At 30.6% G+C, this 24,292-nt stretch overlaps 2 protein-coding genes across 2 annotated transcripts; both read right to left on the bottom strand.

Annotated features, from left to right (window-relative positions):
• Window positions 1-2,595: 2,595 nt before the first annotated feature.
• Window positions 2,596-12,699, bottom strand: LOC108722369 (protein piwi-like). The gene is made up of 12 exons (XM_018447439.1): window positions 12,690-12,699; window positions 11,626-11,739; window positions 11,064-11,090; window positions 9,710-9,776; window positions 8,515-8,667; window positions 7,687-7,895; window positions 7,418-7,603; window positions 7,162-7,329; window positions 6,466-6,745; window positions 6,018-6,370; window positions 4,654-5,062; window positions 2,596-3,334 (listed from the first exon to the last, which is right to left on the bottom strand). Exons 2-12 carry the CDS (start codon window positions 11,725-11,727, stop codon window positions 2,685-2,687), a joined length of 2,604 nt encoding a protein of 867 aa, XP_018302941.1. The 5' UTR covers window positions 11,728-11,739; window positions 12,690-12,699; the 3' UTR covers window positions 2,596-2,684.
• A 6,312-nt stretch (window positions 12,700-19,011) lies between these two features.
• On the bottom strand, window positions 19,012-19,946 carry LOC108722404 (putative uncharacterized protein FLJ37770). Its single transcript, XM_018447497.1, has one exon. The coding sequence runs from the start codon at window positions 19,729-19,731 to the stop codon at window positions 19,054-19,056; it is 678 nt and encodes a 225-aa protein (XP_018302999.1). The 5' UTR covers window positions 19,732-19,946; the 3' UTR covers window positions 19,012-19,053.
• Between the last annotated feature and the right edge of the window lie 4,346 nt (window positions 19,947-24,292).

The raw sequence follows: 24,292 nt of genomic DNA, 5'->3' as shown, positions 1-24,292 counted from the left end.
AAACTGCTCTCGCGTGTGTAAGCTCGGGTACATAGAAACTTTCAGCCAATAACAAATTTAATACTTAATATATCGGCACTTGTGCAACAGTAAGAAAAATATTGATAAGCAGAAATAGCGATTAAAAAAAATATATCACGTAGATATCAATTAAGAATTTTGAATTGTGGAAAAGGATCATTTGAAAACGATATAAGCATTAAATTTTATTCGACAATATCGAAATTTAAAGCGCGTAATTTACACGAGGATATGAAGTGCTCTATAAATTTTTTCTTTCAAGTTTAATAAATGTATCACGCAAATACGCGCGTATCAAGATTTTATCTTTAAATTAACAAAGACTTATTTGAAATCATTAATGTTAATTATTCAATATCGGAATTTAAAGCGCGTAATTTACTTACACGAGGATATGGAGTGCTCTATCTATAGGTTTCCTTTCCAAGTTAGCATCCAAGGAGTGCTTTCGCAACTGTTCTTCAGTCTAAGTAAGGATTATTTAAATGAGGTCGGTGAAGCGTGTAATTGAATCGCATGGATGTTTGTTCAACATCAGTATCAGAGAAAAGTTCTTGAATACCGATTATAAAGGCTGTCGGGTAAAATTACACACACGCGTGCAAGTGAAGACGGGCGAAGGAAATGAAACCATTAATAACGTTACGTACCCTCACATCGGGTAATGGTGTATCCAACTGAAGACTCGCAAAGTACTCTTCTAATTCCATGATTCTATACCCATGCAATTTTGTCTAATTTTATATAACTTGTATAATTTTATATAACCTTTTAAACACATCATCCTTCTTGAGAACAAAAGATATATTCATGTTAAATATAATCGAAACAAGAAAAATAACGAATACGCGTCTTGGAGGTATTAAATTCAAATTTTATTAAAATTACAGAAATCAAAGCATAATTTGACGCAGCAATTTGTGTCATGATGTATGATTGTATATTTAGATATAGCATCAATTTTTCCTGTTCAGTATTAATTAAAAATTGAATTCTTAATTTATTCTTATCTGATTTTTAATCCGAGTTGTTTTGTATCAAATTGTTCAAGTCAGTGGGATAAGTTATTTATATCTTAGAAGTGTATTCTTTTATTAGACAACAATAAGAAGACATTTAATAAGAATTACATTATTTTTATAGTTCGAACAACGCACTTTCGTATACTTGTATAATCGACATAGTTTTATTTTTTAGTTTCATATATTGAACAAATACACATTTATGTAAATGTTTACGTTGCATTACATGGAAAAATAAAATACACTTTTACGCTTAAATAATCATATTTATGAAGTTTATGATAGAAAATCTTATGTGAAATAAACTGAATTATATTTACGTGAATGGAAAATAAATGTATCATCGTTGATTTTTTAAAAAATAACTGAAATAGACATTAACAATCGTCAATCCCAGAATAGTTGAAATGATAAGATATTGCATAGAACTAAATGAGATTTTGGATTCAATAATCACATAACGATTTGTACTCTTATTTTTAAGGCTCCTAAGTAGTTATCACAACCAATTTTTATTACTATTTGTAAATAAAGATAATTTGGATAAAATAAAATTATGAGGTCGCTTTAAAATAATTGTAAAAATGAACGAAAGGTATGCTTATACCCTCTGACAGTGAATAATCGTAAAAAATGACAAAGGCACATAAAGTGCTTTCATTAAATGCGCAATACGCATGCGTAACCTATTTTCACTTACATGTGCATTTTACTATTTTTTTTATATGATTATTTACTGATTGTCAGGGGGGATAAGCATAGTTTTCGTCCATTTTTTACAAATTTTTCAAAGCAATTCATCATTTTATCCAAATTGTTTTTATTTACAAATGGCACAAAACAAAAATCAACGTCATTTCTCGTTTCCGACATCACAATTCAATATATGGCTGTGGTGATTATTAAGGAGCCTTAAATTAACGATTAATGTTAACAAAATAAAATTATTCGATTACCCTATTACATACATGTACCACAATATGTACGTAATATCTCTTAAAAGAAGATTTTTTAAACATTCAAAAAAATACTTTATATCTATGATATACATGCTATTGTTTACATATCATTAGGCTTTATCATTGGTCAGCATATCTGAAACTATTATAATTCTGTTACATTAAGTAACATCTAATTATTCGTGGAAAAAACCCGTATTTGATATTAAAAGTTTTAAGAAGTTCTTATCATATTCGTAAAACATTAAATAAAAGATTAAAAATATATAAAAAAAGATATTCAACTTATACGTACGTATAAACAAGTATTTTTAATAATTTTTCAATATTTGATCTGAATTATTTCTTAGGAACTTATCAGAATAATTTTTGGCACATCAAGTGGTTTTCTTAGGAAATATCAAAATAAAATCATGAACACATTTCAATCACTTTTTTTTTTAGTTAACCTAAGCTTAAGTATACTAAATATATCAGAAGTTTTATAACAAGAAACATTGTCACACAATTGGCTTTCAAATAAAAAATATGTAACTTCAGAAAGTTATAATTTGATAGCTAATTGTGACGCAATGTTAACAAATTGTGTCCGCATTTTTTTACTGCAAAACGTGATTACAACATATAAATATATATGTACATATATCTATACTGAATATAAGGGGAAAAAACAGTTTTCTTGTTACAAGAAAAATAGCTGTCTCTCCAACTGTGAATTTGGGGGTTGATGTAGAAATCGTCCCACTAAGAACGATAATTTATGCGCATAATGGCAGGGCGCTGGTACTCTAACAGTAGTTGAACAATTATAGTACATGTGGGTCAGCTTATATGTAACAACTTGAATTATTTCTGCTTCTAATCCGGTATTATCAAAAATCACATTATACGAAGTGGGTGAAACTGTACCTTGCCTAACCTGTTGCGACACAATAAAAAAATCGTACCTTAGCGGATTGGTGATTACATCATCTACTATTGTTCCGGTCTGTGGATTACCAAAACGACTGTTCGAATCAAATAGTCGAACGTTAATTCTTTTAGTTACAATAATAAAGATCAGCTTAAAATTCGGACCATAATACAACTTCTCAAGCGCCTTTTCTAGTTTTTGCACCTCATTTTCGTAAACTTGTTTGATTTGACCATCACTAACACCATCTCGATAAATTACAAGATGTACAGGAAAAGCCTTATTTCTTTCTTTATAAGTCATGATAGCTTTCCTTACACTTGCGCAAAGTTGGTCACCGAGATCTTCATTGCTATGAAATAAAGCAATAGAGCTAAAATATCGTGTCAGCGATTGATCCACAGTTGCCACCATAGCCACTATAATTACAAATTTAGAATGATTTATTTCAGTTTATAACTAAAATTAGAGATGCATCGAATGGTAAAATTACCGGATACCGATTAGATATCTGGCGTCACATTTGTTTTCAGATCCAGTCGGATATCCGGTAAGGCATTATCCTACTGAATACTGGATATTTTCCCTGCCGGATATCTGGAAAATGGCTTCCAAAAAAAGGACAGCAAGAGAAAAACAGCAATAATTTTCTTAATTTTCACAACATAAAAATAAAAAGAAGAAAGAACTGTGTTAGAAAGTCAACTGAAAAGAATAAAATTCTGCATTAATGATGCAAACTATTAATATAGAATAATTATCAATATGGCTCAATCAGAATAAATCAATAGTTAAAAGAAAGGGCTACGAGCCAGTTATAACATAAAGAATATTTAATAAACTTTCTTACATACATGCAAACGTTTCGACACCGATCGGGTCATTTTCAATGCAAAACAACAAACAATCCTACACAAAATATCGGAAAATTCAGTCAAATGATAAAGTCCAGTAATGAGTTCGGTTGTATTCGTAATAAGCGGTCCATATGTAAAAATGTCGAAAGAGATCTCATCTCACTTTTTTACAATTCTCCAATCTTAAATTGTCTTAATGGTGTAAGTTAGACGCCGAGAGGAAAACGCAATTAACAAAGTTATATTGAATAAAAAGTAAGCCATGATACACTTTGGATATCACATTTATACTCGAAGATGCCAAGCGACATCAATGTAATGTTATTCAATATAACTTTGTTAATTGCGTTTTCCTCTCGGTGTCTAACTTACACCATTAAGACAATTTAAGATTGGAGAATTGTAAAAAAGTGAAATGAGATCTCTTTCGACATTTTTACATATGGACCGCTTATTACGAATACAACCGAACTCATTACTGGACTTTATCATTTGACTGAATTTTCCGATATTTTGTGTAGGATTGTTTGTTGTTTTGCATTGAAAATGACACGATCAGTGTCGAAACGTTTGCATGTACGTAAGAAAGTTTATTAAATATTCTTTATGTTATAACTGGCTCGTAGCCCTTTCTTTTAATTATTGATTTATTAATATAGAGTTTCAACCGGATATATTACCGGATACTAATCATCCGGCTATCCCGCCGGACAGTAAAAGTGTCGAATAATGCCAAATACCTGATATTTCTCGGATATCCGGCGCATCCCTAATTAAAATATTTGGATAATTTCAAATTTGAAAAAGCATAAAAATAAAAAAATACAACAATTTTTTATTAGATTAAAATAAAAATCAAATTAATATTAAAAGGTACTTACGAAAATCTTTGCCCTTAGTATTAGCGTCGTGGCATATGTCGAACCCTATGACCATTAATCCTTTCAATGGGTTCTCGATAGTCCAAGGTGCTCCGCCTAATTTACAGTTCATTTGTATTGCTACCTTTGTAGCAATAGTTCGAGTATTTTTACCATACAAATTTTTTTGTAAAAAAACTTGTGACGGCACAGGTCTATCTAGGCAACATTTTTTCTTAATAGCTGCATAACGATCACTGCGATTATTGCTCACTACGCAGAATATTAAATCTGGAGTACTTTTACTAAGAACGTACTCAAGATTTTCAGCATACGTGCCTGCCTTATCATCATGTATAGGCTGTATTCGTGGTTTATCAACTCTGAATGATATTCCATATGACACAGACTGCAGCGTTGTTAGAAAATTCTGTAAAATCCAAGATTAAAATAAATATTTTGCACACGCGTGCGCGCGCGTACGCTCGCTCGCACGCACGCGTATACACACACATTCCCAAAACCCACGAACATCCTTTTAAGAATGGATTCTAAGACAAAAATTCTAATACGAAAATGTCGAGGTTATGATAGTTTTTAAATTAATAGCGATTAAAGTTTACTAATCACGGAGCTGATATTTCGCGCGCTCAGGCATGACAATATGACAAGTGGTGAAGGTGCTTCAGGACCCTCTCAGCAACTTTAAGATTATCATACAAATATGCAATGACATTTTTATTATGAAATTATTGTTGCTTCTATATGGAATCTATTTGTATATTACGTACACATAATTAATGTTGGAGGATATAACAAAATATTAATTTAAGCGAGATACTACACGTTTCAAAATAAATTCATAACCATGTTCGTTAGGGTAAATCATTTCATATGATAAACATTTTTATAATAATATCAATAAATAAACTATTTTTAACATGAAAAGAATTAAATATGTTGATAAAGTAAGACTGAAACATGTCAAATATTTATATTGTATAATTATGTGCAATGTGTATGATTATAATATTAGTTGCTTTCCATTTACACACAAGTGAAACTGAGTTTGAAGTGAACTAAGTATTCCATACTCAGATTAATGGCTTCACTACTTGCTTACTTTGTTAAAAAAAAGTCATCATATGACAACACAGTTCATATCCTCATTTTTAAAGTGACTTTACGAGACTCAGTAAAACACACCGTGTCTCGATCTTGTGCAGATTGTAGATAAAAACTCAGTTGAATCTCACTTGTCAGAATACAAAAGGAACATGCATTTAACTGTTATGATATCACAAGTGAGAATTATCTGAGAATCGATGTAAATGGAAAACAACTATTATGTCTTATTCAATATCCATTTGGTGAAAATTATTTACATTTACGGAGTGAACGTCTCGGTCAGCCACAAATATTATCCAATTTCTCAACTCCTTAGATATCAACAAACGTGCTTTTTGCATGTCTCTAGTCCAATCTCCAGTTGCACTGCTTATATGTTTGTTATCACCAAATAAAAGTCTTTCTGAGTTTAATAGACGACCAGGAAATTCTAGCAAATTCTTATCTAATGACATATTCCAATCTTTGAATTCTTGTAAGACTTTTGGTTCCTGGCGGAGTCTATCATTAAACCGCTTAAGTTTATCTATACGGGAGTTAGGCGAAATGCAGGTATGTACTGCTAACGCTTTCATCAAGTGAAAATTGTCTCTCATGCTGTCAGTTAAACCTATAAGAAAGGTCCATTAGTACAAATTTATCTATACTTAATTATTTATTAAATAAAAAGCTTAAATATACATATTCGTCAAGTGTAAAACGTACCTGTAGCACGGCACAATTCAGGAACCAAATAAACTAGATCTCCTTGCCCGGCGTTTCGTTGTCTCGGTTTGGTTCTTGTTACTAGCATTGGTTGCGAGGCACTTGAAATTTCTATTTTATATTTAGTTCTATAATACTCCTGGTAAGATATACGGTGTCCATCTTTCATCGGAAATGTCGAAGAAGGACTCGTTTCGAAGTCTACGTCTTCAATCCGATAAGTATGATTATTATAGTCCGTAAGTACCATAACACCAATTACATTATTACAGAATTCTGTCTAAAATGTATATAATTCTTGTTATTTTTAGAGTACATAAAATAAAAATACAACAGCATACAATCTATAAGTACAGTTTTTAAGCAGAATTTTGGATCAACAAATCTTTCAAAATTGCTCACATGAAATAAATTGAAGAAAGTTTTGATATCTCCAAATTTACTTTTTTACTTTATCTTATTGTAAAAGTAAAATGTAGAGAAAAAAATTTTTAATTGAATTGCTTATGAATAAAAGACAATATAAATAATATATATGCGTTACATATATTTATATAAATCTTTATTACTTTTCAGCGTTGAACCCAATCTTAAAGTATATCACAAATTTAAATTAGATTTTGTATAAGTTTTTAAATAAATGGAATTAAAAACAAAAAATGCAAGATATACAAATAAAAATTAACATTTACTTACCCTATAATTATCACTACGTCTGTAGCAATCCATTAATACATGATATAATGTTTCTTGACGCATTACTTTATGAGTTATTTCAGCGTTTAATAAAATGTCACGTTCGTGTTGTCTAATGGATGTAATATAGCCGGGCCACAATTCCAATCGAAATTGATGTACACTAAACTATACGATCGCATAGTTATTACAAAAATTATTAAATTTTCTATTCAATAAAATGAAGTAAAAGTATCCATATAAACTTTTTACTAACTTTATTATGGGCATCATAATAGTCGCGGCCCACCAATTGTAATCTTAAATGTTCCAAACATTTTCTCATTATTATGTTAAAAATAATTATATAATGTGGATCCTCAGGCACCATTCTCCCGACTAAATAGATAATTATTTTAAAGGGTGTTTGATCGGATTGCCTTACTGACGTCAGCTCGATTTTCTGAAATTTTTCATACATAATTATGAACATATTTAATTGCGCGTATCCACTAGTGCAGCAGTATGATATATTGATATATTTACATCTGGTAAACGTGTACTTGAGAACAGGGTAGTACCATCGAAGATATATGGACCGATTTTTTCTTTATGCAACTTAAGCATGCCTTTGCGAATAAATGTACGACTTTCATCGGGTTCAAAATCAACCCTATATTTGTATAGACACCAATTAGGTACTGTAGGTAGTCTGAAGTGATTTGAACGGAGCATTATTGGTCTACCAGATTTACCTATAAATTGATAGAAATTAATTACAAAAATGATAATATTACTTATTTTCTGGCATGTCTATAAAAATTATAATATATACGATAGATTTAATTCACAATTTTATTATACAAATATTTAATATTCCACAAGTTTTCATAAAATACTGTATTTCCAATCTCTGGTATCATATCTGTTTCTTATAGAGAGTAGAGAAAATCCTTACACGAAAAAAAAATTATAATAAAAATACGAAATTTGTAAAAAAAATAATTTTACGTAAGTTTGCATTTGAAATTGTTGTCTGTCCATCTCAATACATGCTGACATTGATATAATTTTGAATTTTACTTTTCTTGCGAGTTTAAAAAACAAATGATAAATTCAAAATTACATCAATGTTAAACATGTATTGACACGAGCAGATAGCAATTTGAAGCAGAAATTTGATAAAATTATGTTTTTACAATATATTGCAAATTTTTATAACTTTTTTGAAGCATAAAAAAAATTTTTTTTTATTAAAGCTCATTTTATTAAAGCTAGAATATACTGTCAAAGTTTGTACAGAAAATGTCAGGATACCCTGTTTACATATTATACATATATATTGCGGATAGCAGATTAAGATTCTATACAAACCTTTTTTAGAGACTAAGGTACTGGGTCTACTGACAAAAACAGGTTCCATTTTACGTCGAGAACATGTCGTCTGAGTCGATTCAGACCCTTCACTTTTCACTTCATCTTCAATTTCCATTTTAACTTCGGTTTTTACTTGAACCTCACCTTTAACTATTACATTATACATAAACGTTTTTTTTTAAAACTTTGGCTAATTTAAATTTATTGTATTTTTCTAAATAATAGAAAAATTTAAATCGGTAATTATGCAGTTTAGGGGAACCCCCCGCCCCAATAATCTTGATCTTGAGGAAGTTTTAGCCGTCGAACGTTATTTGTTAAAAAGTTATAAACAAAAAAAGTTTAAGAAATAATGTCTCATTTCTGCTATACAAAATCAAAATTTTCTGCTTTAAAATGAATTTCCTGCTTTAAAAACATTATTTTCTTATATAATTTTTGTTCTTAAAGCAGAAAATGTTTTTTCTACTTTACTCTGCATACACTCTACAATGAGTATACACTTTATAACAGTGTCACCTTCTTCAATAAGGAAAGAAAATAAAATGTAAGCAATATTAATTTGCAAAGAAATTTAATTAGCATGAAATGGATACATGGAACTCATCATAATGTCGAAAAAAGCATAAATTCGATTATTATAAGTAACGACTTTTCACGCGATGACTTTAGTACAAATTTGATTTTGAATGAAGAGTCGTTGCAAAATCATAAATTTTCTGCTTTAGAACAAAGATTATATAACAAAAATAATGTTTTTAAGGCAGGAAATTCATTTTAAAGCAGAAAATTTTGGTTTTATATAGCAGAAATGAGACATTTTTTAATAATCTAATTAAATTATTTAAAGAAGCAATTAAAAGATCTAGCTTCGACCGGCATTAGGCCTTTAAATATATTATTAGCGAGTTCTGCACGCGCGTGTCGGTCCTATAAGATTTAAATTTGTTAATAATCTAAACTTTTTTTGTTTATTTTTTAACGAGTAACATCCGACGGCTAAAACTACCTCGACGTCACTCAGGGCAATGACCTTGACAAGGTCATGAGGAGGGGGTTCCTCTAAACTGCATAATTACCTTTAAATCTATATAGTTTCTAATTGAAAAATGTAAATTCTATCTATATAAAACTAATAATTAAGAAAAAGTAAATGATGAAAGAGTATGATAAAAAGATATAAAAAATTTACTTGATACATCTTCCAACGGCTCTTGTTTGGACGTAGATGGAACTGCATAATCGTCATAGTGGGCGCTCTGTTATAATAGAACATTTCTTATATTCTTATAAATTTTATTTAATTTTATTTTCATAAATTTTTTAATTTTATTAAAATGAATTAGGTTAATAGTTTTTATGGCTCTATAAGAATAAATCTAATACAAGTAAAATGCCTATATGAACTCCGGTTAGTGTGAAATTATATATTCATAAGGAAGTAAGATATAATATGTAAACAATTGGAATGTTCTTATCAAACAAAGTTAACTATAACATTTCAACTCTGGATTTGAATCCTCTTTAGTACGGAAGTTCAGTACACTAGGTCTTCAGTACTCATTGGTCTTCCTGCTTGAAATTAGTTTTCTCTGATTGAATACAACGTATCCAGGTATTTAGATATTCATCATGATTATCAGGTTCGCCAATGTTACTTCGAAACTGCATGTAAGGCATACACAGTGGCAAAAAGAAAGCATTACTAATATAATTTACATAATATTATTATTAATATTAAAAAGTAATATATATAGTAATATCAAATTAATTTTCAAGAATTCAAAACATTGGGTATGTTCTGATATCACTATAAGTATCTCGTAACCTTGCGCGAGTATTTTGTTTATCTCTAGATCAAACACTATCCGGATCATCTCGTTTTTTTCAAAATTAGTTTTTAAAGATGTTTACATAATGTATAAATACGATGTATGCAAATTGTCAAAGTGTTCATAACAATAGGTGGACTCAGCTCATATCTGTGCGAAACACATACCCCAGTGAGAAATGACAATGGAATCGATGTCGAATCGACGTCGATTCCATTGTCATTTCTCACTGGGACATTCATCTTTTATAGAGAAATCAACGAATCTGAGATGTATTAAAATTAATGAGCGATAATGTATTTTGAATATATATCAAACAAAAAAGTATATTAGATTTAAATATTATATTTAAAATAATAATGTCTATTATCTGGTCATACGCATAAGGTTAACACATAGTTCACGCTTTTTAATAATTTGACTTTCTTTGCATGGTTGCTTCATATAGCTTTTCACTGCTTTTATTGTATGACTACTTGGCAATACCATGTTAACAAATTTTATAATTTTTAATTTTATATTACAATACTAATTTTCCGTCATATTGATAATGATCTAATATTGTGTTGAAATGTTGATTTTATATATATATATATATATGATTGTTTCATCTTTATTTTATGTAAGTCAAATTTATATTAAACGATTTGTTGTAGGCTCGTAGATCTTTTTTATTACATTATTTAAAATAATAATATTGTAAATAATACTAACTTTTACTATTCCTTTCCTATAATGCTCCTGTAAAAAAAGAAAAAGAATATATTTAATTACAAGATATGTAAAATACAATTGTACATTGTAGTTTAGTTTATAAGAATTACTTAGTTTATAAGAAAAAGTATTCGCATAAAAAATTTCTTTAAAAATCTAGAGATTGCCTTTATATCGTATACACAAACTATAATATTACCATACATGATTAATACTGTTCCGATATACATTGACATACCGAACTACAGTATATACTTCGCTCATTACATATATTACAGATTTTTTCAGTACTGGCAATGTATATTTGAATTCATTTCATGTATATCAAATTATATTCAGAAATAGTATTCTTTTTTTGATTTAGCAAAAGTTCTTGAATAATTATATCATTAAAACAAGAAATAAAATAATTAATTTTTAATATTTAGAGTGTAAACAAAAAAATGTAATAACCCCTATATTTCAAAACTACATTTTATCTTCTGTATCGGTTTTTTAATTTAATATTTGTATTATATAAAGAAGCAACCATTTCTTTTTCCTGGTGTCATGTCTTACTTACCGGCTCTGAAAAGCTTCTCTCATACGGTTTCGGCCTGCGATGTCCACTACTGGTCGATGGTTCAGAAGGATCATAACCTCTATCTCTTTCTTGCTTGGACATTTTTTCTTTAATCTAATGACAAAAAAAATCAAAATTAAATGTTTTGAAAAATAATTCTACTGATTTATCACACAATTTACCAATCTTTAAACTAAGCAGGATTTTTTGAGGAAAAAATATGCTCTTGATAATTTTATATCAACTTTCCGGCTCTCACGAATATCAGCTCTCACGAATATCAACGTTCCGATATTCACTATCATTAAAAATCTGTAGTACGTGTTACATGTACTATAAATTACTGGTAATAAATATTTGAATGTTCAGGAATTGGGCCCAGATAACCTAGAGATAAATCCGATGTACATTTATGCTACAATATACTAACATAAAACGCCTTCCATTATACAATCGGCACCGGTATCGTTCTGTCTTTGTTATTCATGAAATGCCAAGATAAGACGACATTTATGTCTGGGTGCATCACTAAATAGAAAGGATTGATGAACTATAGCCTAGAACTAAGACAATTCTCTAAATGTCCTTAGCCTCTACTAATCTCTTTGATTAAGAACTGCAGGAAGATATCGCTGAAGATATTTTGCAGTTGTGGTTTAGTTATTAGAAATTGAAAAGATACTTAAAATTTACAATTCGCAATTTTATCATCCGATTATTCAATATTCCATAAATTCTCATAAAAATGCTATATTTCTAATGTATCGAAATTCGTTTCAAAACGCGAAGCATTTTGAAAAATGAGAAGCATCTTATATCTTTACAGTACTTAGAAATGTATAAGGCTGAGTTTCCACTGAGCGCGTCATGCGTCGTCGAAGGAGAGAGATTGTGTGGTGTGTGTGTGGGTGATGTGTGTGGGTGGGTGTGTGGGTGTATGTGTGTGTATAAACTTCTCTCTTTCACGACGCGACGCGTGACGCGCTCAGTGGAAACTCAGCCTAACAAGTTATATTCTGTACAAAAAAGGATGCTATTACAAAATTTCTGTTTGTACTTATCACCTTTTCAGGCATAACCTGAAAGAAAGTCGATATTAAGATTTCTCGATTCTATTTTTAATACATATAGCTACATTTATGGGGTGCATTCTGAGTTACGCATGAAGTGCATAATGTATCGTTTTATCTTTCTTTATTATTTAGTGAACAACGAAGACAAATGATTATGCGTAATTGGAACATACCTATGATATATGGATATTAAATATGGCTACATCATGCTTACATCATTAATTTACGACGCCGGATCAATCTCGCTAGTTATCACCTGTTAATTAACACAGGTATGTTTCTAACACATGAATTAAGATGTACTTTTGAAAGTTACAGTATTTAATATTCGCGATTTTCTACAGTGAGAAAGTCTAGTGCGGGAATGAAAAATAAACCCCATATTAATAGGCTTGTTCGCGTTGTTTGAAAACCGAAAATATTTCGCTTTGAAACGAGATAAATACATATTAGAGCGTGAAAGAGAGAAAAAAAAAAGAGAAGATTTCGAATGCAAAAATTGTAAGCAGTGCAAAACCCATTGACTGTGTTAGACTCGGAGAAACATTAACGCTCTTTTATATTTACCTCGTGCTGATCAAAATTTCGCTTCCTTCCTGAAACTAAACGTAAAGATTTCGTGTTAAATTTCGAGAGTTCCAACACTGCTATTTATCTCGTATCTCCGCGCGTGTTCCGCTGGCCAATTATTCTCCACGCGACCAAGTTTCCAAGGATCCCGAGATTCCACTACGTCGAGCGAGTTCAAAAACACTGAAATAATAAATGACGCCGAAATCGTCGAGACAAGCCGATGTATGTATTGATGATCTATCGATGGCTTGTATACATAAACTGACGGTTATTGTTGTTTCGTCGTTTAGTCCATCAACCAATCACGAGTTGTGTATTGTACAGAGAAAACACGATTGGTCCCGTTTGAACGCTTAAAAAACGTATCGTCCGATGATCACGCAGATTTTATCACAGAGACGCTAACCCAGTTTCATGAATCGAATCAGTCACGTCGAGCGCGAACCACAATGTCCGTTTTAGGAAGTATAGGCACCAATACAACACAAAAATCGACGAGACGCATTATGAGAAAAACGCTGTCCACTCAGTCCGCTTGCGACATCATAAGAGACTGGAGAAGGAGTAAAGAAACGACTGCGATTATACTCGAAACTCGAAACGACCAATCGGCGAGTAGCGTTCCGCTGCGAGCAACGTCCTAGCCTAGCAACATATCTCTTTCCCCCACAGGATACGACGGATTCACGTTCCTAGCAATGGGGGTTACTTCCTTGTCATCTATCGAATATTAAACAAGGACAAATGATGTTTACAAAAACATGAGCTACGAATGGAAGGCATCCAGAAAAAAATGGTAACAATAAACCGACAATAACAATGTGGCGACTCGGGCAGTTTCGTGCCCGGGAATGCCGGGCTTCGTCAGGGATAAAGATACCGGAAAATCCTCGAGAGAAACTATATTGCTATTGGGAATAGACAGTGTTAGGTATGGGTAGTATCTATACATGTATCCAGATACATGTATAGAGATATATTTTGTGTATCTAATCTGTATCTGAGGTACATTCAAATTCAAGTATTTGTATCTGTATCTAGATAAAAAAACACAGCATCTGAACTGATTTTCAAATGCGTTTTTCAGATACATTTCCTCAGCATAGTCGTAATTCCATTTTGTGTATGATTGTTGATTGATTCCATTCCGCAGAAAAAAAGCAGCTTTGCTGTTGCAAAATTCTATAACATGTTTGGTCTTTCCCTTAGTTCAGCTCACTGAATTAAATGCAAATCGGCCATATTAAAGAATTTTACAGTTACACTGCTGCTTTTTCTGCTGAACGCAATCAGTGATCTTAGATTGGGGAATTTCTAACGCATGTATAATCAAGCTGGAAACAATGTTTGAAGCATTTTTAGTTTGTAAAACTATGATAAATAATGATGAATAATATCGTCTTATAATTCTTATTCTAAATCGTTTTACGATAATTATAAATTTTTTTCAATTATATAAATGTAACAAAAATGAACGAATAAATGATTCATTTAATAACTAATACATTTTTCACATATTACCATTATTACAATATAATTAACGTAAGAGTATCTGAAATGTATCTGAAGATACTTTTAAAGTATTTGATATCTGCAGTATCTATTATATATACATTTTAATATGTGTATCTATATTTGTATTTAGATAAATTTTCGTACATGTAACTGTATCTGTATCTAGATAAATTTTAAGAGTATTTTATCCATCACAGGGAATAGGCCTGTTTTTTTTTGGCTCAACTTTTGCATCAGTTCATCTTTCTTCCTTTTCTCTACAGGAGGAAAGAAGAGAAAAAAAGATGAACTGGTGTAAAAATTCCAGCCAAAAAGAACAGGCTTAATTTTCTTTCCTGCATTCTCAGCACTTTTATTGGACACGGGTAGGGTTACCAACCGTACTCTTTTAAGAGTACATGTACTCTTTTCAAAGTCGGAAAACAGCGTACTCTTACTTTTTACTTATTGTACTCTATTTTGAGAAATGAGACGAAATTTAAAAAATTATTATTTAATATTTACATTTATTACTTTACAAAAAAGTTTTGCTTGGCTTGTACTAAGGTTTTGACCATTATGTAAAATATAAATATTTATTTACATATTATATAGAGGTTTTGATAGAGATTTGGTTATATATATTTGTTGAAGAAACTTATAAATAGCAAAATATGTTAAATACATGAATCAATTTTATTTTCTCAATTTTATTAACATTAACATTAAAAAATCTGGAAGTAAAATATAAAGAAACATATTTATTCGTAACTTTATGAAGACTGAATAGACGTTGTCAATAAAAATTCTAAAAATGTCATTTTATTGAATGCCAGCATTTAAAATAAAAAAGTTCGTCATCTTTTTTCCTTTTTTTTTAGAAAGTATACTCTTTTTGCATATCAATGTACTCTTTTCGTGCGACCAAGAGTTGGTAACCCTAGACACGGGCAATACGAAATACGAGCATACGAGTCGACGATTACTCGAGATCACTCGACCACTTCAATGATGTATAAAATACATGTTACATGATGCGAAAAGTTTCGACAGGCACTGGTGTAACAAGATTAAAAATTCTATGTGTATATATATATATATATATAAATTTTAATATGAATTTAATAATAATATTCTGTAACTCTCAGGGCCATTTCGATCCACAACCTAATTTTAATTAACGATTCACTCGACAGAATCACTTAGGTGTTAAAATACATATCTCTAACATACAATTCGTTTTTCTTAATCTTTTTTCATATATTAAATTGAATCTGTTAATCAATTTGATAGTTTTATTACTTAATAAAATAGTACAGGGTAAATATAAATAGTTTTTGTATTGATGAATTATATTCATAATGGATACTTCTATTCGATGTCGACAAACCTACATCGAAATCAAAATGGTCCTTGACGATTATAACGATCAATAACGTTATACATGTCATTGTGTAGATTTTGAACGTGATAAAAGTATGTCCAAAAATAATGTTACGACATCGTTACAGTTATTGAGAATTGCAGAATAGGAATCTAAATAATATAAAAAAGGAGTTCTGGAAAGAATTGAATAGAACTTAAATTTCTATAATTTTTAAGAGATACACTTTAAAAGAAGAGGCTTGGCACCCTTTCCAAAATTACTTTCGAATTTGTCCCTTTTCAACATATGTCTGTGAAAGAATGCAAGTATATCAAGAGACACGGTAGTGTCTCACGCCAAGTATACGCGCCCGTACTGGGCGTTTGAGACCTCTATACCTGCTAGTATACCTAAATCTACTTTTAAGTATACTCAGGTATACCTCGAATACTGTATACTCATTGCAAATGTACCTTCAAATATACCAGGGGCGCTATTCTGTAACTGTTTTACAGACCTACCGACAGTTGTCGGTGTCATTAGGCAGCTTTTTCACCATATAAAATATCTGCGCAACGACACCGACAACTGTCGGTAGGCGTGTAACGTCAATATTACATGCGTCCGTCTTTTGTTGTACGACGAATTTTTCAAGCGTGTTAATTGGCTGCAAGACAGAGAGGATCTCGGACCTCTTTGTCCTATAATCAATCGATAGGCTTGAAAAATTTGTCGTACGACAAAAAACGGACGCATGTATAATATTGGCCTAAAACAATTACAAAATAGGTATATAAGCTAGTACAAAAGATCCTATACCTATACCAACATAATCTCTATACCTTTTGCTAATGATATTATCGTAAGCTGCAGGAATTTTTCGAAGCGTAAGGGTGCCGTCACATACAGCCCGTAATCCGTAATCCGCACCAGATGTCTGCAAAAGTTGCTAGGTATTGCGTCCGTAACGTTACGTGTGTTTTACCTCCTTGTGTCCCAACTCCCATGAAGCCGTAATCCCATGAAATTTCCGTAAAAATTACTAGTTATTACCAGTAATGCTTTTCCTAATTTTATCTATTTGACTAAATTTGACGATTTAGTTAAAACTTTTGTTATATTCAAAATATATTCTGTAATTTTCTTATAAAATAAAATAAAAATGAACAGTATAACTTCTTACCAAAAAAAAATATTACATTTACACGTCCGCATTTTGCGGCTCCATGGGACACAAGGAGCATGTAAGCACGCAACGCAATTGCACTCCGACGTCAAACAAAAATAAACGTGCCATAACTTAGCTTTAATTTATAAATAGTGATTAATTTGTTTGACAATAATTTTGAAATTAGAAGTGCATAATGAATCTTTGATATATGTTATTAGTGTAAATATTATACAACAAATGGTCTGTTTTCTGACGTGCACTAGACTGCACTAGAACTGTCTTTTCACGTAGTTGCGGATTACATGAGAAATATCTGCCGTACATACGCAATCCCTGGATCCTTTTGCGAACATCTGGTGCGGATTACGGATTGCGGATTGTATGTGACGGCACCCTTAGTCTGTTGACATATGAAGTACCATAGTTGTTTATTTCTTTCTTTAAGCCTTACACGCATTATACAATAAGCCATTAATCATAAATTAGAAATTAGTAGCTGGAAATTGACGACTGTGATTGGTCAATTTCCAGCTTCTAACTTCTGATTTATGACTAATGGCTTATTGTAGAATGGCCATTACGGTTGATATGCGGAGATCCTTTCTTATTGCTTCTTATGATTTAGTTTGTCACAAACCATGGTGCATCAGATTTCAGATTAACCAAAGAATCTGTATCACGCTGAAACTGGCCGCCGCGGCCAACCGCTGATCAGGGCCGAATAGGCGGGCCCCCGACGGAAATTTTTATTTTCGTACTCGTGAACCGTTTAAAACGTTGAAAAAATTATTTACCGAACTCTAAAAATAAAGTATGGGTTGAATAAAGCAGAGAGAGAGACTGCGTTATTACAACATTTTAAATAATTAACTTTAAATAAATCAATAGTATAAAAAGAATGGACTATGAGCCAGTTATAACATAAAAAATATTTAATAAACTTTCTTACATACATGCAAACGTTTCGACACCGATTGGGTCATTTTCAATGCAAAACAATAAACAATCTTATAAAATTCTCGGAAAATTCAGTTAAATTATAAAGTCCAGTACAGAGTTCGGTTGTATTAATGACATGTGGTCCATATGTAAAAATATCGAAGGAGATCTCATCTCACTTTTTTTACAATTCTCCAATCTTACAAATAAATAATAAATTAACAATACGTTATAGTTTAGATTATCAATACATTTTTTAGTGAATTAAATTTAAAAAAATACAAATTAAATAAAAAATATATACCTTAAAATGTCTTAATGATGTAAGTTAGACGCCGAGAGAAAAACGCAATTAATTAACAAAGTTATATTAAATAAAAAGTAAGCCATAATACGCGAATGGGTCTCACATTTATACTCGACGATGTCAAGCGACATTATGACAACAAGGAAACAAGGAAAAAAGACAGATAATTGGAAGGGGACAAAGGACAATGTTAAGAGGGGGAAAGAGATTGGATAATGTTTAGATATGATTCTAGCAGAGAATCTGTGTCATTTTGTTTGTTTAGCCCATGTTTGTCATTTTATGTGAACCATCTCCGATATTATTCTCTCTTTATTAAATATTCTTTATGTTATAACTGGCTCATAGCCCATTCTTTTTACTATTGATTTATTCTGATTGAGCCATATAGACAATAACTTTAAATAATTAATTTTAAATAATTAAAACGTAAAACGTTTATCCGTTTATACGAGGTGTGATCAAAAAGTAAGGTGACTTTTCATTTTTATAAAAAAATATTCATTTATTCATCCAAAATTATGTTATCCCCTTCAAAATAATCCCCCTCTGATACAATGCACTTGTGCCAGCGCTTTTTCCAGTCGTCAAAACACTTCTGAAATGCACTTTTGGGTATTGCCTTGAGCTCCTCCAGCGATGCAGCCTTAATCTCCTCAATCGTCGCAAATCTTCGTCCTTTCATGGGCCTTTTCAATTTTGGGAAGAGGAAAAATGTTTCGTCACCAGTTATAACCCTTTTGAGCAGATCAGGATCATCATTGACGTCGTTCAACATGTCTTGGGCGATGTTCATGCGACACTGCTTCTGATCCAAATTAAGCAGTTTTGGAACGAATTTCGCTGACACACGTGTCATACCCAAAACATCCGTTAAAATTGATTGGCATGAGCCAAACGATATGTTAAGATCATCAACTATTTCTCTAATCGTGATTCGACGATTTTTCAACACAATTTCTTTCACTTCCTGAACATTTTCGTCGGTTTTTGACGTGCTGGGGCGTCCAGAGCGAGGTTCATCGTTAACATTTTCTCGGCCCTCTTGGAATAACTTATACCATTTATAAACATTTTTTTTGCTCAAAGTTGACTCACCGTACGCCACTGTCAACATTTCAAGAGTTTTTGAACACTTAATACCATTTTTTACACAAAAATTAATACAAACTCTCTGCTCCATTATTTTCAAAAGCAAAAAATCGCCGAGCACGCAAACACGAGTCTAACCTTTATGCCTCTCACATAAAAACAAAACATGCTATATAGTCAAAACTGTGAATATATGATCGTGACGAGTGTACCAACACAACAAAAAAAAATTTTTTAAATTAGAGTGTACAGAGCGCGCGAAATTCAAAAAGTCACCTTACTTTTTGATCACACCTCGTATATTCGCTTTCAAAAAAACGTTTACTTAAAGGTAAACGTTTACACGTTTAATTAGCATATCCGTTTATAAAAGAAACATTTTTTCGAATATACGTGTTTTATTATACATTTAAACGAAAATACATTTACATGTATATTTAACATATCCATCTATGAAAAATCTTTTCGAATATTTTAACGTTTTTTAATAAAATTAAAAATCGAATTTTTCGCATTTTCTCAATTCGTCACATTCCTTAATAAAGGGATAAACGTTTATATAAATAAAGTGAAAATATTGGGAAAAACGTTTCTAATGAACGGATATACTAATTATACGTGTAAACGTATTTTCGTTTAAACGTATAATAGCGAGCCCTAATCTCTGTAGATATGTACGCCAATTTTTATCAGATTACATTCTTATATGTATATATGTCTTCTTTGATATTATTATATCTCTGTAGATCTAATATTTATTACATTTAATTTCATTGTATAAAGTTAAATATTCATATACATATGTATACATATGTATATCAATATCTCACAGATCTACAATATGCTTTCTTTATATTCAATATAGCATTTTATTTATATCGCAGATTAGCTATTTAGATCTTAATGGATATAACATCAATCATGTGAGGCCAAGCTAGATTTCTGAAGATCTGATTATATCTAAAAACTAAATCTCATCAGATACAATTTGATCTTATTTGATCCACACATATATAATGAAATCTTCTTCATTTTTTCCCGGGTTATATAAATAAACAAATAATTCGTATGAATAAAATGAAAAATATGAGAAATAGTCTTTCTACAGCTCATTTATTAAAAACAAAATATTAATTAAATTGTAATGTTAATATTTATGGAATTATATAGGAAGTCTTTTTCAACATGGATACAGTCAGACATAGTGAAACACTGCAGCGAATCATTACATCCTTATTGTTTATCTACACTGTTAGAAATGTGACCACGAGCTTCCTTTACATATAAAGGAAGCTCGTGGTTATGAACGAAATTAAAAGTGAATGATTTAACTGGAAAATTAAGTTACAGTAGTTACTTAAATGTAATAAACATGTACATTAAATTTCATAAATTTTTATAAAAAATACATTAAATTTCATGTGCATGTATGTACATAAATATACTTTTCAGTTATAAGTACATTAAATTTAATGTAATGTCATGAAGTTAAGTTCAAATTGTGTAAATTAAAAGTATATTAAATTTCATGAAATTTTTAACAATGTACAAAAGTCCTTAAGTTGAAGACAAAAATGTTTCAGACGAAAGTTGCTCAGTTAGGTAGGAGGAAAGATGACTTTAGTTAATCTTGAGGTGTTGTCAAGATTAGGATAAGGTTAGGTTAATTATTCTGTACATAAAAGTATTAAAATAGTTATCAAAATTGACATGAGATATTAAATATCTCGCGTAAACTAGTTTTTTAACATCTCTATATCTTTAATACCCCCACCTGAACAAACATTATTATCGTCTCCTTTGTATCGTGTTGGTTACACAAATTATACTCTGAATCTTATAGATTCGAAGATTTAAGGTGATAATAGTTATTGAGACACCCTATATATACAGCCTTGGACAAAAGTATAAGGCACTTACAATTTTCTCGCATTTTACGAAAAGTTATATATCTCGGCGAAAAGAAATCTCAGAGAGGTTTTCGACCACGCATTTTAAAGTATAAGCATGAGGTTTTAAATCAGTGTTTGAATCTTTTGTCTACGATATTTTGTTCCTAAGTTACATAAAATTGAAAAATGATATCTTTGCAATATTTTTGTTTTACTTTAAAGGGCTACAATTCAATGAAACATCAGTAAACAAAATTTAATATGAAAGTGTCTGTAGGCTTCCTAAGCTTCAAAATATTTTTTGAAAATAGTTTGTATGATAATTATTCGCAAAGATAAGGTAATTGGGGAGAAGACGCCACACTTAAGCCTTTATTCTTGAATAACTTCTTAATGTTATTGAATTAAGTTAACGAAAAAATATTATTAATATTCTCTCTAGAGACCTTTCTTTATTTACACAAATTTATGAATTTAACGTTTAATATTCCGTATTATTGGAAAAAATTGATACATCACATCTTGCGAAAGTGACATCTTCCCCCTATATGTGTGGATAAGATGCCACCTCTTATGGGAGATGTTACAAACAATTAAATAATGCGATGCAATATATACTTGCAATATAAACTTGCATTTTACTTATTTACAGTCCATAATGAAGAATTTAAGCTAAAAAACACATAAAGGTATGATAAAACATAAATTAAGGAAGTATGAAAGAGAGTAATTTAGGAATATATAAAAGTAAAAATACGAAAGGCTCTCCAAATAAATTAAACGATTAGATACGTTGATGTAAAGGAATTGCCAAATGTAAGCCGACACCAGTTGTTCGTGTGTAATCCAAAATGTAGGTTAAAAAATATGATATAAACGTTTCAACCCTGGTATTGGGTCATCTTCAGTGTAGAAAATATGTGTTTAAAGATAATTTCATGATGTCAAATTAAAGTAAAAACGCTTGATCGTCAAAACATCGTTAAACTATTGTCACTGTTTGAATCTCCAAAAAGTCGTCTGTTATATTTTACTGAATATACAAACATACCATGTTCAAAAAATGCACTAAAATAATTGATTCAAAAGAAATTTAATCAATTGTAATAAAAACTATATTAATCAAAATTACTAAAAACTTACATAGCGAAAAGCTTAACGATGGTCTGTTATAAAGATGTGAATACAGAGAGAGATATCATTATAATGAGAAAGTCAAGTACAATGGAAATATTATAGGAGAAATAGAGAGCATGTCCGCTGATAAAAATTAAATGTAAACATGAAATGCCAAAAATAAAAATATATAAAAATATATAATACATATTATCAGTAGAAATTAAACAGAGTTAGGTCAATCTTTAGCAACTAGGTCATATAATACAATGGACTCAGTAAATCTGTGTCGTTTTGCAAGTTCAATCCGTTTTTTTGTTTATTGATAAAAATTGCAAACAGAGATTAATCTCTTATTATAACTCCTTTCCTCGTCTAAAATCCGAACATTGTCCTAATCAAATTCATGGTTGTGCTCAATTCTATGTTCTGTAATAACGTTTTGCGATGTAGTATTTCGATTAATGTGGTTTCGATGTTCACTTATTCTTAATTTTAACAATCTTTTTGTCTGCCCCACATAGTAGGCATCGCAATTTTGACAATCGATCTTGTATACAACGTTAGAACGTGTCATAGTTGATAATCTGTCCTTCTGCCCCTTGATGAAAGAATTCAATTTATTGATCCCAGTAAATTCCAGTATTATGAACCGATTATTCTTGAAAAATCTATGAAATTTGTCAGAGATGGAACATAAGGTATGGTGAAATATTTAATCTTGTTATTCTGTCTATTTTTATTTAAAACTGCTTCTGTTCTATTGAAAAGTTTGGACTTTGATATCACACACAATCTTTTTTTAATATTTTTGAATATTAAATCCAAAGGATATCAGTTATTCATTAAAATGGTAATAATAAATTCAAAATTCTTACAATGGGGGATCTAAAATGTGATAAAGAAAGTACCCTGTCAATCAAACTAATGATAGTGCCCACTTTGTGGCATAAAGGATGACACGAAAAAAAGTTTAAATAACATGTTAAAAATGTAGGTTTCTGATATCAGTCATATATTAAATTGTTTCCTTCTTTTATTAAAGTTAAGTCCAAAAAATTCAATCTATCCCCCCTTCCCAACTCCATTATAAATCTTAATCTGGGATGGAAATCATTAAATTCTTTCAATAAAGTATCGATATTCTGTTGTTGTATCGAGAGAGCGATGTCATCCACGTATCTATAATAAAAACCTAGTGTAAATTTTAACTTATTAAGCGATACTTTTTCAAGTTCCTGCATGATTAAATCCGCTGTTAAAGGGGACAGAGGGGATCCCATAGGAACTCCATAAGATTGTTTATAAATTTTATTGTTGAAACTAAAAAACGTAGAACTGACAAGGGAACCTCTCGAGGTGATAAATTCTGATTTTAATGAAACTTCGTGAACTTGTAGCTTACATAAAGAGATGAATTTAGAAAATATCGGTTGCGGCCCAAAAACGATTTGAAGCGGTTAAATTACCCCTAACGTATATAGCGGTTTTCAGTTTTTTCAGTTATATCTCGAAAAATATTTGAGATATAAAAAAATGTTTTATACAAAAGTTTTACAACAAAATCAGCTGTATTCATTCGCGTTTTTAGAACAATTATTTACCAATTTTTTGTCAAAATTTTCGAAAAAAAATTGTTAAATA

This window comes from Mycetomoellerius zeteki, unplaced genomic scaffold, assembly GCF_001594055.1.
Source record: "Mycetomoellerius zeteki isolate Tzet28-1 unplaced genomic scaffold, Tzet1.0 scaffold202, whole genome shotgun sequence".
NCBI lineage: Eukaryota > Metazoa > Arthropoda > Insecta > Hymenoptera > Formicidae > Mycetomoellerius > Mycetomoellerius zeteki.
Note: the sequence above shows the minus strand (reverse complement) of the source record. Positions and strands in the feature narration are given on the sequence as shown.

Bases quoted from the DNA above. Each gene is read 5' to 3' on its own strand.
- LOC108722369 (XM_018447439.1), bottom strand. From the start codon at position 11,727: ATGTCCAAGCAAGAAAGAGATAGAGGTTATGATCCTTCTGAACCATCG. The intron at 5,063-6,017 runs GTAAATAATTTT...TGGATTTTACAG, and splicing joins GAGACGTTCACTCCGTAAAT to AATTTTCTAACAACGCTGCA. The intron at 3,335-4,653 runs GTAAGTACCTTT...TTGTAATTATAG, and splicing joins TACTAAGGGCAAAGATTTTC to TGGCTATGGTGGCAACTGTG.
- LOC108722404 (XM_018447497.1), bottom strand. From the start codon at position 19,731: ATGGAGCAGAGAGTTTGTATTAATTTTTGTGTAAAAAATGGTATTAAG.